Genomic DNA, 15,730 nt, shown 5'->3' on the forward strand with positions numbered 1-15,730 from the left:
ATTCCCTGAGTAGCCATTTGCCATCTTTCCACATGAGCTGCTCACATATCTGGGTAGGACCAGAGGTTCTGTGCTCAAGGAGTGGTAGGCCTGAGGCGTGGGTCCTATGGTTGGACCTTGCTTAAGAGGTAGGTGGAAATGATGCAGCATAATTCCCTGGCTGCAGTCTTTTTAAGATCACAGACAAAAATATCCTAATGTTCTAAAACAAAAACAAAACCAAAAACAATTTCTGTATCTTCTACATACCTTTACTAGATATGTGCTTTTTCTTTATACATATGGTATCACGCTCTAGATTTTATTCTGTTTCCTAAAATTTTTTTTTACTTAGTCCTATGGTTTTAGAACCTGACCAGTTTCCTATGTGTAAATCTAGTTCGTTAATTCTGCATGTTGAATTGTGTTCCAGATATTCATACACCCCTCGGGATGGGCACCTGGTTTGCTCTACCTCTATAATTGCATAAATTATTCTACAATGAATATCCTTACATGTGTCTTTTTTATAAACCTAAGTTAGCGTTTTTTGGGGTTTATGTACATGAGTAGGATTGCTGGGTTGTGGGAGATACATATACTTAGTTTTGCTGACTACTATCCCTGTTTTAATTAACTCACCTCAAAGTTATTAAGGGCTGAGCATTGTTCTAAGTGCTAGGGACACAGGAGTGGACAACAGACAAAAACCCTGTTCTCCTGCTTACATAATGCTTCAGGGAGATGATAAATCAAAATTAAATGGTGTGTTAGATAGTGATGAGTACTATGGAGAAAAATAAAGTCAAGAAGGGGATAGGGAGAAAAGAGGCGGGGCTGGAGCTGGGCAGCTATTGTAAACAGGGTCAGGGAAGGCCTCACGGAGATGACGAGATGACGTTTGAGTAAACACCTGACTGAGACATCTGGATATTTGGGGGAAGGGCATTCCAGCTGGGAGATTAACAAGTGCTAAAACCTTGTAGTTTTAAAATAAGTTTGGAGTTTAAAGAAAAATAAATTGACCTACAGTCAATTTATCAAAAATACATTTCACCTTTTCTGTTAGACATTAACACTGATTCTCTTTCCTTTTAATTGACTATTATGCATACACACTCTTGGTTTCTTAAGATAGTTAACCAATTTTGGTTCTTTCACAAACTCTAACTGGGTGTGTGACTATTGCATAATACCTTACTTCACAACCAACCTGAACCCAGCTCATTCAACCCTCACATAGTGAGATTATTTTGGTGGTGGCTGTCTTTGATGAAAAGGAGTCACATGACAAGGCAATAAACTCATATTAGGGATTTAGTTAAAAATAGAACAAAACAAACTTTCAGAGGTATCCTGAGATTTCACCCGTCTTCCATTTTATATCGTTTACTCTCCCTGTCAGACTTCTGCAGTGGGAATTTGTGAGCCATGCCAAGAACCTGAACCATCAAAGAAGGATTCAGTTATAAGTCAGGACATATTGGGGCTGGAAAGGTTAAAATCACATTTTTAAAGGACAGAGGGCCCTTGTCATTCTTGAGGGCAGTCTCCTGAGGTCTTTTGAAATTCCCCAGTTCCCGTTACTGACATGTTTACCCAGGTTCCTGGCTCCCACCTGAATCACATGTTTTGTGGAGAGGCATGAATTTGCTGTGGGTATCCTTACTTGGTGACTTTTTTAAAATGAAGAAACACTATTATACAGTTTCATTTTTAAAGATTAAGGGTAAAGGTCAACAAAAACCACTTGAGATAAGAATGCTGGGCTTGAGCTGTTACTAGCCAACTGGTTTCTTCCCTGGTGCATCTTCTGTGAAATAACTAATTCCATGGCCTGGGAGCAGTCACACTGAGAAGGCTGAGTCCTTAAATGTTAAGGACCTATTGCATTCTCTATAAAGTTTATGGTGCTGTAAGTGTTTAAAAGTTTATTTGGGGCACCTGGGTGGTTCAGTCGGTTAAGTGTCTGACTTTGGCTCAGGTCATGATCTCGCGGTTCATGAGTTTGAGCCCCTCGTCGGGCTCTATGCTGACAGTTGGAGCCTGCTTTGGATTCTGTGTCTTCCTCTCTCTCTCTTCCTCCCCCACTCGCTCACTCTCTCTCTCTCTCAAAAATAAACGTTAAAAAATTAAAAAAAGTTTATTCAATATTTTTGTTATTGACTTATATAATTAATGGTTATTATGCTATGCTTACAAGGGTATTTTAATCAAGTGGTGTGTGTTTTGAAGCAGATGCTGTTTTCTGAGAAGCTCTTAAAGTTTAAGTGCAAACATGGATTCATAACTGTTGAATTTTGATGGTTGTGCATTTTAGATCAGATATTTTATGGAAAATATTTAGACTACTTGTCATTATAATTACATGCCTTTTAAAGGTATGTTACCATCTTTGGGGTATGTTTATAGCACGATAATGTCCTTTGTATATAGAGAGATGTCTGGTGATGTTGTTCCCCATTCCTGCTCCAACTCTGCCAGTTTTCTAGCTTCTGGCATTTAATTAATGACCTGACAAAAAAAAATATCATACTTTAAATACGAGTTGGAAATGCTGTTTTTCACTGGAGTGCTTATACCTTAATAATGGGGCAAATATTATATGACACTGCAAATAAATAAAAAATAAATTATATGTTTTGATTTTAAATTTTCATGAGTTTCTTTGCTTAGTATTATGCTATTTTGATTAAAGATATATTCTAATCTTATTTGGAGATAAATCTTTAGTTTTTCAATCATAGGGAAGCCATGGGAACCAACAGCATTTTGTATGAATTAATAAAACCACACGGTACCTAAATTATGCTACTAAAATATTCCTTTGTTCAATATATTTAAAAACTTATGCTTCCTTTCAAATGAGACTAAAAGATTCCTGTGGCAACTTACTTAAAATATGTTCAAATTAGTTCTTTTAATGATTTGGCTGCAAGTTACAAAAAAATTGTAACGATTATAAGCTCTCTATTATCAGACTTTCTCATGAGATCACTTGTTTTAGGGACTACAGACTTAAACAACAGAAATTGGAATATAAAATTGCCATTATTTAACTATAAAACATGTTAACAGTCTTTTTCTTCATCTAGGTACCATTTACATTTACACCATTTGCAGAAAACTGATGATCATAGGTCAGTCTTCCAAGGTATGAAATTCACTGACAAAATATCTTGCCTTGTATTTCCTGTTTTTCTCAAGACTTTTGTTAGCATTGAATGCTAAACAAAGGAAATCAGTGGATTATATAATAAAAGTTAATAAGTATATATTATATAGTTTTACTGTTCATACTTTTACTTTAACATGACCATCTGTAAAAATAAAAATCTAAAAAAAGACAATACCGTATTAATGAAAAAAAAAAAAAAAGAAAGAATTCCTAAAATTGATAGGTAATCTCCAGTGTTCTCAGTCACTCAGATTAGTCATTACTTGTCAACTTGATACTGAACATCCCTCTGGTAACTGTATCTTTAGGTAGGGTGACCATGCATCCTGGCTTGCCAGGACAGTCCTGGTTTATGTCTGTTTTCCTGGAGTAATTATTAATAGTGCTCCCTTTCACTCTTTAAAGTGTTCTGGTTTGGATAATAAACTATGGTTACCCTGTTTATGTATGATGCTATGGAGTTTGGACTTTGTTCTCCTTGAACAGCTTGGACTTTACTTATGGCCCACCTGCTAGTTGGGTGAATGAATGTACACCTAACCATTGGCCCAGTCATGAGCTGAGGGGAAGGGACCTTTATTTCATAAGAAGAATCTCACTTACTAGAACTTACTGCTCAGTTTTAGCTTGAGGAAGTGGCTGACCCTTCTATTGACTTCCCTTCAATGTTGGTAGCACTTTTGTGTGTAGGAGACATATTTATTCCCTGTGTCAGTGTCCGGTCATTAGAATATAGCCCAAGAAGGGAGAATATACTCCTGTTGAGACCATGCTTGAATTGTTTCTGGTTTCTGAAACATTCCTGCTTTATTTTTCTTTCCTGTATGCAAAACCTTATGCTGAATATTCTAACACTCAGGTCAGATACTTTTTTTTAAAAAATTTATTTCTTCAAAATATAACCCAAGTATCTTAAAATTTGACAATTCTTAAAAAATACAAATGGAAGAAAAGATGCTTGCATGCTCAGTGCATAACATTAATTATGTGTTCTCTCTGTTTTGTTCCTCAAATTTAAAAGCTCTATTACTGACAGTGACTTGAGCAAGCTCTGTGCCAGCATTTTGAATGTAAATTAAAATGAAGGGAGACTGTCTCATGAATAATGTAAATGTGGCCTACACACTATTCCAACAATTCTGCATTCAGTTCCAGATGATTTCCTAAAGAGAATTTGCATACTCCTGTTGCACTTGCTGTAGCAACAAATACTGCTTCACAGAACCATCATAGTTTGGTCTGCTACAGCATTTGTCTGCCAGAGCCTTGAAGGGCAGAGACATCTGTGCCAAAACTTAACTGTTAGTGTTTGTGCTTGTTAATGCTGAGAGAATTTTAGTTTAATGTCACAGTCATCTTAAAATGATTTCTTATTCAGATCCGATGTAAGACATCTCCTCTCCCCCTTATTGAACTTGAGCTTTTGTCTGACAAAATAAGGGCTGGAGGAGGACAGTTCTATGGCCCGAGTCTTGTGGGATAGGAATGGGGGCAAGTGAGAGATGCAAGAAATTTGGGGTGGTGGGTAGTTGTACAGTTAGCACTTGAAGATTGGAATGAGATTCTTTCAGTTTGTTCCCTATAATAAGTTTCAAGGAAATTAATAATTTTCATCTAGAAATTCCCAAGCCCTCAGCTGGTGAGTTGATTCCTGAGCTGAGGCTATAAATGAACTTTATGGGTCCATTTAATGGGGACAAGTCCTTGGAGGTTCAGCCACACCTGAGTGCTTCTGGGTATGAGGGATCCCGATTCTGCAGCAATTTTAGAATTCAAGTCTGTTATAGCATACAACAGAAAGAGAAATAGACATGGGATCCTCAGGCTTTTCCCGTGTCACCCTAGAGCAATCTAAACTCCTATTCCTATAGGATCTAGGCATAATGGCTACCATTTGTTATTATTATTGAATCTCTACTATGTGTTAGGTCTGTGTGAAGGGCATATATAATGCTCACTATTGTCTTACGAGGTGGGCAATATCATCATCATCATTTATTGAATGAATGCCTACCATTTATCAGGTATGCTTCTGAGCACTTTCTTCACATATTATCTAATTTAATCCTCACACCACCACTTTGAGAAAGGTGCTATTATTAACTTCATCTTAAAGATGAAGAAGCTGAGGCTCAATGTCTCACATTTAGTTAGAGGTGTAGCTAAGGCCAATACTACACCGTACTGACTCTCAACACCATTAGAAAAGTGATTGCCTGGGGCGCCTGGGTGGCTCAGTCGGTTTGCCTGACTTCGGCTCAGGTCATGATCTCGCGGTCCGTGAGTTCGAGCCCCGCGTCGGGCTCTGTGCTGATGGCTCAGAGCCTGGAGCCTGCTTCGGATTCTGTGTCTCCCTCTCTCTCTCTGCTCCATCCCTGCTCACACTCTGTCTGTCTCTCTCTCTCTAAGATCAATAAACATTAAAATTTTAAAAAAAGAAAAAAAAAAAGAAAAGTGATCGCCTATTGACTAAATTTAACCATGTCATGACCCATCCTATTTTGGTTCACCTAATCAAATGGAGGAGCCATGTAGGAGGGCTACTAGTTTTTGACATGACTCTGTATTCCTTAAGATGTTCTGAAGACCAGGACTGACCATGGGCTCTTCCCTAAATGGGAAACACTTGCTTTGGTGCTCAGACAGGCCACCAGCAAAACCTCCAGGAATGGAGGGAGACCAGGTTTCTGAAGCCTCTTTCCCTAAAGATATATGACAACTTCACTTTCATTTATGGTATAATCTAGTTTCTTCTGAGGCATTTAAAATTGTAGTACAGTACTCAGCAAACATTAAAGAATACAGTAGAATATATATTCATCCTTACAGTTGATATCTGTTTCATTTTACTATAAAATTGAAATAGTTTAGTAAAATCTGCGGCTTGAACAATTATTGTCAAATCATTCCATGTGCCATTACATAAACTTCAAACCCAAACTTTGAAATGCCTCCAGGTGTTGTCTTCCTCCAATGATCCGCGCTGGTATAAATGATGCTGCAGTGCCGTCCTGTGGCTGAGCTGACTAATTGTGTGTGTGTTTCCTGCCCAACCTCTGAACCATGCTCTTGCTGGGCTCTTCTCACTGCGTTTTTCAAAAATATTTTTCCCTTATGAAGAAAGCGGTTCTACTGAAATCATTCTTTTTTAAATTAATAGAAATAGTTCTTCCTAGCTTTTGAGAGCAAGAAAAAAAGCTACAAATCAAGATTTGTGGTTTTTTAAAAGTTTTTTTGAAATGGCTCTTCATCTTTAAACCTGAATGACAGTTTTCCAGAACCCCAAGTGGAATGATGGATTTTCAGAACTCCCCCCTTGTCAAGGCTGCCCCGATGTGGTGGAAGGAACGCTGCTGTGCTTGTAAGTCTAAAGACCTGAATTCTAGTCTCAGCTCTGTTGCTTACAAGCAGTTTAGCATCTTGGAGTTAGATTAGGTCACTTTTAAGGTCCCTTGGGGCACTAAAATATGTGATTAGGGTGTTTTATTCTAAGTCTGAATATGAACTCAAATATAATGTGAGCAATTAGTGACTGAAGCTATTTTTATTTTGAAATGTGAAATTTCTAATATCAGGAATCCCAACGGGGTTTTGAAAAGACATGTGAGTTTAAAAGGGGAAAATTTATACATGGTTTAATCTCATACTCCCCAAATTGCAACAGTCCAAATGCAAAAATCCACAATGAGATTTTTGTGCTACAGATGTGAGAAAACTCCAGTTTTGATGACTGTTAATTCCACATCAGTTCACAGTTCAGCAAGGTTAGCAAACAACAACAGCAGCAAAAGCAGCAATAAAGCAACCCCGGACCCACTTAGTAGAGACGTAGTGTCCAGAAACAGGGACCAAAAGTTTCATTTAACTGTGGAGAAGTCATCACTCTAAAGGACATTGGCAACCTGGAGCAAAGCCACAGGAGACTAACCATGATGGAGAAGGGAAGAGCAGGTCTGGGATATATAAAAGCGCCCAGGAATGTTTATCCTGGAGAGAGAGCTGGGAGAGAAGACAGGAAGCATAGGTGTTTTTCAGGTCTTGGAAGGCTGTAACTTGGAAGTGAGTTTGGGGTGGTATTGTGCTATTCCAGAAGGTGTAACTAGGACCGAGGCCCTGAAGGTATATCAGGATGGTTCATTTCATTAATGAAGCACTTTTCATATTTAGAATTGTCTTCTGATACCATGTGGCACATTCTTTGTTACTAGAGGTGAGAACTCTGGGGCAGGGAAGGTATAGGACATCAGGTGGTGGTGCCAGTGATGTTGGTGGGCATGAAATTGGATAGGCTTTGGGCCCTTTGATTCTATGAATACTTGGCATAATTCCATATTTGGCACCATTAACTGAAACTTTTTAATGATGATCAGTCAACAAATATTTATGTAATATTTACTATTACATGCCAGGTAGTTTTAGGAGATGGGGATATGGTGGTGAACAAGACCAACAAGGTCCGTTTCCTAAGTGAATTTACACTCCAGTGGGATGAGCTTAGTGGATAACCAAGACTATTACGATTCTGTGTCAAACTCTGATCTACTCCCAGCACTCTCTTTTCCTCTGGAATCAGAACTGACTAGGCAGGGGAGAATTCTGGACTTTCAGATTTCTTTCTCTTAGATGAGAACACTAAGATGCTTGCACATGTGTTGTATATACTGCCTTTGACAGCTCCAGAGATGGAAATAGGGTCTGAATGTTATCAGTGTTTTATCTATTTGTATTATTAAATACTACGTCAGTCTGGTGGGTTTGCTTTATACATATGAAGCTCCTGGATCATTTTGATGATTTGCCTTTTCAAGGTGGGTTTGACTTTTATAGACATATTTTTCCTTAATTACTTCCTCAATTATTGAAGGCCGAATTTGTTATTGGAAGAAGGACTTTATTCCATTGTTCACATTTATTATCATCATTTTCTTGAGAATCTTGAATACTTGTTAGTCTCCTGCAGTTGGTTCTGCTGACTTTAAGGCTGTTCATTGAATTCATTTAATAGCACTTGGGAATATCTGCTATGTACCTGGTACTCTTCTAGATGCTGGTGATATCTAATAATGGTGCTATTCCTATTTTCAAAGAGATTACAGTCTAGTTTTGGAATCACACACATGTGAGCATATTAGTGCAACTAAATGTAAAATATATATGTACATAAACATTTACATAAATTATATATACGTGTATATATATGTATATATGTATATATGTATTATATATATATGTATATATGTATATATGTATTATGCACACCCATAACGCAATTATGGTATAGATGGAAATAAGGCAATAGTCATTTCTCTCTAGGGACATTGGGAGAGTCTTCAACAACTGTTCTCTTTCCCCTCCTTATCTTGTTCCTCCACCCTCTCCTGCTCCACTTTCTCTTCACTGTGGTCACCAGAGTGAACACTTATGTGTGTAATGTGTTCCAAGCATTTAGCCTCTATTAACTCAATTAATCCTCAAACAATCCTATAAGATAGTCATTATACCTATCTTGCAGATGAAGAACCTTGACACATGGAGTTTAAATAAATTGTCCAAGGAGGTAGTGTTTCAGCTTGGTCATATGGGGTGGGTGAAGGAGAGAACAGGGTAAGCAAAGACATGTGTATTTGGGCCACTAAGATGTTTTGTGGAATGGAAAGCATTTTGGAGTAGCTTTAAGTATATGACGTAGGATCAAGAGTAATGGAGGGAGGAGAAGGCAGGGACTAGGTAATGAATGGTGTGTGTGTGTGTGCCCTAGATAGGGTTGTACTTCACTGTATAGGCAATAGGGAGCCATGGGAGTATTCTAAACACAATTAGACATCCCAGTTTGCATTTTAGAAAGCTAATATTGGGGCCACCTGGTTGGCTTAGTTGGAAGAACATGTGACTCTTGATCTCGGGGTCATGGGTTCGAGTCCCACATTGGGTGCAGAAATTACTTAAATAAATAAAAGTTAAAAAAAAGAAAGGTAATTTTGGTGGATATATTATATAAAATATATAAGGAAGGGGGCATATGAGAAGAACAAGGGTTGAGTGAGACCGAAGACAGGGACACAAGTGAGGAAGTATCCTCATAGTCTAGGGAGACATGTGAGGACTTGCTTGGTCAAGGTCAATATTTCCATGGATACAATTTAGAATTTTATATTCTGAGATTTTTGGCTCAGATTCTTATTTTCATCTCAGTAACGTTTTTTACATTTACATGAGGAACATAGATGAAATTCTTTATATTCAATCAAGTGAAAGGTAATATAATCACATTAACTTTTGAGCTTTTGGAATAGTTTTGAAGAAAGAAAAAGATTGAAAATTTTTAACTGCAGGATACGTATAGTCAAGTAGTGTTTCCTGGTATAGAGTTTGTAGGAGGAGTATGTCCAAAAAGGGACATAAAGAATAAAAAGAATTACCAGTGGTTGAGGGGAAGCATATATTCCTACAACAGGCCAATGACCATGATGATCTTTCCCCACCATTTTGTTTCAAGTTGTACCTGGTAATAGGCACCATTTATGGGGTGCTTACAGTGTGCCAAATAGCATCCTAGAATGTCATGTGCATTGTCTCCTTCTCCATAACAGCACTGCTACCATGTGCTAAAATACCTATTTTCAGATGAAAAAAAAAAATGAGGTCTGGAGAGGTAAAATGACACAGATACTAGGTGATAAAATTAGGATGGAAGCCCAGGTCTATTTGACTCCAATATTGGACTGTTTCTACTAAGTATCACAGGCGCTGGAGAGGAAGCCTTTTCCATCTCCCCTACCCTGCTATACTAGCTGATTTTCAGAAACATGCATTGGTTCCAGGCCAGGTAATAACAATTGCATTGTTAGAATTAGCTCCTAGACTGCTATTGACACTTGATAAATATAGATAAAAACAAGCTGGCTTCATAGGACTTTAGTAGCTAAGAAGGAAGATATTCTAAAATGACTCACTTGAGATTTTGAATTCTTTAAATTATTTTCTTTTTAAATGCTTGTTTTTTCTTGACTCACTATTTATGGTATTTTTGGTTTAAGTAGTCAGCAACTTGTGCTCACAACTTATAATCTGATTATATTAGATAAAAATCATCATTATTAGCTTAAAATGAAAATTTACTTGAGTGTGCTCTTTCTTCCTCAGGCCTTGGAATACCTCCTGTGGGCCAGTATGTGTATGGAGTTCTCGGTCCCGCTCCTGTCTGTCAGGTACCTGACGTGGCGGGCTACTCTTTACACTGCCGTCTGCCAGTGCTATTATGACTGCCAAGCTGGCGTTCATGCAGAGGTAGGCCACTTGTCATTCTCAGCATCCCAGTATCGAAAATTACAAGTCATTAGCATTTTCTTGTTCAGATGCCCAGCAACACAAGCACAGACAGACAAAACCTGAAGAATTGCAGTGGAGCAAAGACGGAAGTCCCAGGGTGTACCTGCAGAAATGTGCTTGGCTTCCCCGTTCTATTGATCTCTTGCTCTACATTCTGCTCTCTCCTTTGCTCTTTGTTCACTTCCACCTCCTTGGACCCTTTTCTGAATAAGATTTCTGATATCTTTCCTTCCCCGTTGAATTCTTTCACACAAGTCACTCTTCTTCCCTATTTAGTTTTGCATTCTATGCCCCCTGCAATCCATTTGTCTTGCTTTTCTCTGCTTCCAGATGCCATTTAATACACCCCCCCCCTTTTTTTTTTGTTTTTCTTCTTTTCCTGTATATCTTTTAGACCGAATACTTGAAACGTAACTTAACTTTTAGGGGTTTCTATTAGCCTATGTGGTACCTCTGTGTAAATGAAAAGCACCCTTTTCTACAGTACATGGTACTTAGCTTGTCAGTGGATGAGGGCTTGGTGAGAATTAGAAGTAGGCACCCCTTCCCGTAGGCCAGCACATCCCTGCACCAGTGTATATGGTCTGGTGAGTGCAGAGGATTTCAGCCTTCACTTAACCTCTTGGCTGGAAGTCTGAGCAGGACAGAGCTTTACGGTTATACAAATCTTTTTTCGTATCCTGTTGACAATCATCTGGCCAGTTAATGGCTCCTTTACATTTGGTTTTTCCTGCCCAAACTAATTCTGAGGGATTGGATGGTAGTGGCCCATCCTGAATAGCCTAGTATAACCCTTGTGGGAGACATTTTCTAGCCCAGGATGCGTTCTAGAAACTACTCACCATACATGTACAGTTAGTTATAGTGTACTAGGGGTGGCATATTTCTGTAGCTATTAGAATTGTCGGCGAATGGAACATATACATAGTTTTGACTGTTTGATTCCTATTGGAATTCTTCCTTATTGGAAAATTTAACTGTTCATGTATGTTATTATGTCTGGAAGCGTCTTCAGGAAAAAATTTTAAATTATAGATAACGTATTTCAAAGAAATGGTAAAATAAATTACATAAATTGACCTGTTTTGTTACTATCTCTAGAGAATTATAATAATTGTGATCTGATTAAATAAGCAGTCTTCCTTCCTTCCTTCCTTCCTTCCTTCCTTCCTTCCTTTTTTCCCTCAGATATTAATAAATACTTCCTACATGCTGGCTACCAGAGATACAAAAATAAATAAGATCCTTAAAGGGCCTCACAATTTAGTGGACAAAGTGAATAGTTGAATACATAATACAGCATGCTTTAGTAAGGTTAAGATTTAGGGTAGAGCACTGAGGAGGGGCGTGTGTTTATGTGTGTGTGTGTGTGTGTGTGTGTGTGTGCATGTGTGTATGCAATGACAGAAAAGTGATAATCTATATGAAGCTACAGAATTTGGCTTTCCTTATTTTTTTGATTTTCTTGATTCATAAAGTTAGCATATCTGACAGTTTATTGACTTTAGACCTGCAGAATTTGGGGATGCTTGTAGGAAATGATTGATGATATACTTACAGTGTTGTAAGGAGTTAGCATCAACAGAGTTTAATTCACCAATTAACTCAAATATCTGGGAGACTAAAACATACGGTCTTGATGCATTTTTGATCACTATACTCTCACTTATTATGGATTAATTTTTTTAATCACGTATAGGCATTTGCTCGGCGTGCTTTAGCTAAAATTGATGAGTTAAGGCAACTGGAATTAATGAGTTCCTCACAATCGCAGGAAGAATCCAGAAGATACTATAGAGAGGCCACCATAAAGGTATAAACATTTCATGAAATAAAAGAAATTGACTGCACTATACAGTTGATTAAGTACATAATATTAGTGGTTGAGAAGTGCATCCCATTGTTACCTCATATTTAATTCTTCTTTTTGAGATAGATGGCAGTGATGATCTTCAAAAGAGGAGTATTTGAATCTAGAAGGAAACACAAAGGTTTGTTTAGACCAAAGATAAGAGTGAACCTAAGGGAAGCTCAAACTGTAAGTCTAAGAATGTCTTCTCTTGTTCAGACTCTTTTTGCAGTGTATTTGTGTTAACCCTCTATCTTTTAGGTCTGGTCACTCAGTATTAAATCCTGCACCCTGTTCCCTGCACCGGTGGCAAATAGAAGAAAGCCTTCCCACTGTGGGCATGGCCTCACTTCATAGCTTTCTTAAAGCTTTTGTGCCTTCACACAATCCCACTTTTGCAACTTTAAAGGGCAAGAGGCAGAAGAGCCTGGGAAAGGTTCAAATGTACACACTTTGAGTGGTGCCACAGTGACCTTTGTCTTTGATTCCTTGTTGTTGGCTTAGGGGCCTCTGAGGTTGGCGAGAAGGTGGAGGGACCTTTGGGACTGTTTATGAGCTAGGCTACACCATAGCAATAAACAACCCCCATATCTCAGTGACTTACAATAACTGTTTATTTCCCACTGGCATCATACTTATTATAGTTATCAGGGGGCTGTGCTCATGACTGCCACTCAGGGCCAAATTGAGCAGAAGCCCTCATTTCAAAAATTGCTGGTCATTCTGCCATGGGGGATATGAGAAAGCTCTGGAGAATCTTGTGCAGGCAATAATGCCCAGCATGGAAGGGACAGCAGTCTCTACTCACATGTTCAAACTCATCACATGGCTTTCCTGGCCACAAGTGTGTTTGACCAGCAGCGCTAGGGCTGTTGGGGATGGAGACTGGGACACAGTTCTGCCTTTTGGGACCCTCTGCCCTTTCTCCCTCCTGCCATTTCCTTCTCCCACTGTCTTGCCCTTGCTTTTCTGAATCTCACTATCTCTTAAGGCTCAGTTCTTTTTTTTTTTTTTTTCTTTGAAGCTGTTGTAGATAGCTGTAAATTCTTCTGTGAACTTCTTTGTAGGGACTGAAAATGAAAGTGAGGGGGAAGATGAGCAGTTTCTGACAGGAGAGTGGTAGACTCTCAGAACCTGAGAAGAACTTAAGAAATCATCTGATTCAGTCCTTTCCTATTACATATGGGAAAATAAATCCCAGAGTATTTAAATTATGGCCTCAAGGTCACAGAGGAAGCTAGTGGCAGCACTGGAAGCAGACCCCAGGTCTCTGGTTCAGTGCTTTCTCACTACTCCAATAACTGCTGCTCTCTTAACTCATTTCTTCTTATAACATTTAGGAGCAATTATTTATTTATTTTTTCTCTTAATATCTAATTAAGATCTCGTAATATCTAAATACAATTATTATTTGGGCATGGTAGCTTTCTAGTGTGACTATGATACGTTGACTACTGAGCCCAGAAGTACATTTCATACATCCTTTTAGAATCGTGTCCCTTACCGACCAATGGTGTATAATTTGTGCAGGTGGTGACTTCCAAATTATAGCTAATTCCTTGGATGGGCTGTGGAACCGCCTACATCTGGTATTGTTGAGTAGTGATGCTCTGTAGCATTTGTAAGAGAGCAGGGGGTAGTGTTTTGTTTTTTTTTCTGACTAGCAACTTTTCTTTTTCTGAGCAAACCAAATTCAAGTATCCAAAGCCATAAGATTGTCGTTAATTAGCATAATATTATGCTTTATAATCATCCTAGTATAAAAATTAAATATATTTTCAAAGAAAAATGTTTAAAATTCTGTATAACATTACATTAAAAACACATCTATTTCTGGTTTCCTTTAAGATGATTATTTTATGGAAAGGTCTGGTAGTATATCTTTTTAGAAAAAAAGTTGTAATGTTTAGTTGGCAGTTTCCATAGGGAATAGTCAATATATCCTTTTTAAAAAGTCATCAGTATTTGCAGTACTTGACATATTTTGCAGAATGTTCTGTTCTATATATATGAAATAGTTTTATTATATGCCTATAAAAGAAATTAATTTCAATATGCATTAAATCTGTTTTATAAAACATTTCTTTGAATTTGTAAGTCCATTGTGAACTCACACTTAATCATTTTTGTTTTTTTGTTTTGTTTTGCTTTGTGTTCTTTTAGAGAGAGAGAGAGAGAGTATGGGTGGGAGAGAGGGACAGAGGAGGCAGAGGGAGAGAGAGAGAGAGAGAGAGAGAGAGAATCTTAAGCAGGCTTCATGCTGAACGGGCTTGATCCCACAACCCTGGGATCATGACCCGAGCCGAAATCAAGAGTCGGATGCTCAACCGACTGAGCCACCCAGACACCCCAATCATTTTGACTTTAAAGGATTCCTTTCAAGCACCATTAATCCATACTCCTAGTGATTGACTGTTTGGGATTCATTCAATAAATATTTTTAAAGTACCTGCTGTATGTACAAGGTAGGTAGAAGTTACATTCTTACAGAGAAATTACATAATAAATAAGTATAGTAATTATTGCTTGTGATAAGTATTAAGAAGGAAATAATGATAGAGATTAAATGAATTACATGTAAAGCCCTTAGAATGTTTCTAGCATGTAATAGATCCTCAGGAGTATTAGCTATTAGTTATTTTTTCATTCATTCATTTAACAGAATGTACCAAATGCCTACTGTGGTTACAAGTATGGGAAAATATAGAAAAGCAATGTCACAGGTCTGTCTTTTTGAATGGCCTTGGAGTAAAGAGCAGGATTTGACTGGACAGGAAGAAGAGAAGAAAACATTCTAAGTTAAGGACCAGAGCATGATCATAGCTTGGAAACAAGAGCAAACAACGTTTATTGGGGGACAGAAATTAAGCTTGACTGGGCTAAGTGTGTTATGTTGGAGAATTAGCATAATACATCTAATGGAGTAGATGTCATAGAAATCATAGTATTTAGAAGTGGAACAGACAATCTGGATCTTACCATTTAGTTTCTCAACCATCCTGATGTTTTTAAAGATGGCATAATATACTTGATGCAGTTTTGTACCATAATTTGTCAAATTTTTTTATTACTATTTAAAATTTTAGTTGTTTCCAGTTCTTTGTTATTATCGATATTGAAGTAATCAACATCTTCAAGTATGTTATTTTTTTCTTTTATTTCCTGTGGACAAAATTCAAGGTGTAGGATTTGAATCAAAGGATACAAGCATCTTTATTTCTTTTGATATATATTCCCAAATTGATTTCCGAAATAGGTACATAAGGTACAACCTGTATGTACCAATTTCACCACAAGCTGTTATCATTTTGATATTATTCTTAATTTTTAAAATAATTCTGTTTTTATAAAATGGCTTATTTTAACTATTTCTGTGATCCACCTTTCCCATATTT

At 37.7% G+C, this 15,730-nt stretch overlaps 1 protein-coding gene across 1 annotated transcript in view; it reads left to right on the plus strand.

Moving 5' to 3' along the window:
- The window catches only part of CFAP54 (cilia and flagella associated protein 54), a 289,637-nt gene that overhangs the window by 16,901 nt on the left and 257,006 nt on the right, over window positions 1-15,730 (plus strand). Inside the window, exons 5-8 of the mRNA XM_049626709.1 lie at window positions 3,075-3,133; window positions 10,301-10,444; window positions 12,186-12,299; window positions 12,423-12,524. Coding sequence (XP_049482666.1) covers window positions 3,075-3,133; window positions 10,301-10,444; window positions 12,186-12,299; window positions 12,423-12,524 — 419 coding nt within the window. The remainder of the gene's footprint in view (window positions 1-3,074; window positions 3,134-10,300; window positions 10,445-12,185; window positions 12,300-12,422; window positions 12,525-15,730) is intronic.

This window comes from Panthera uncia, chromosome B4, assembly GCF_023721935.1.
Source record: "Panthera uncia isolate 11264 chromosome B4, Puncia_PCG_1.0, whole genome shotgun sequence".
NCBI classification, from domain to species: domain Eukaryota; kingdom Metazoa; phylum Chordata; class Mammalia; order Carnivora; family Felidae; genus Panthera; species Panthera uncia.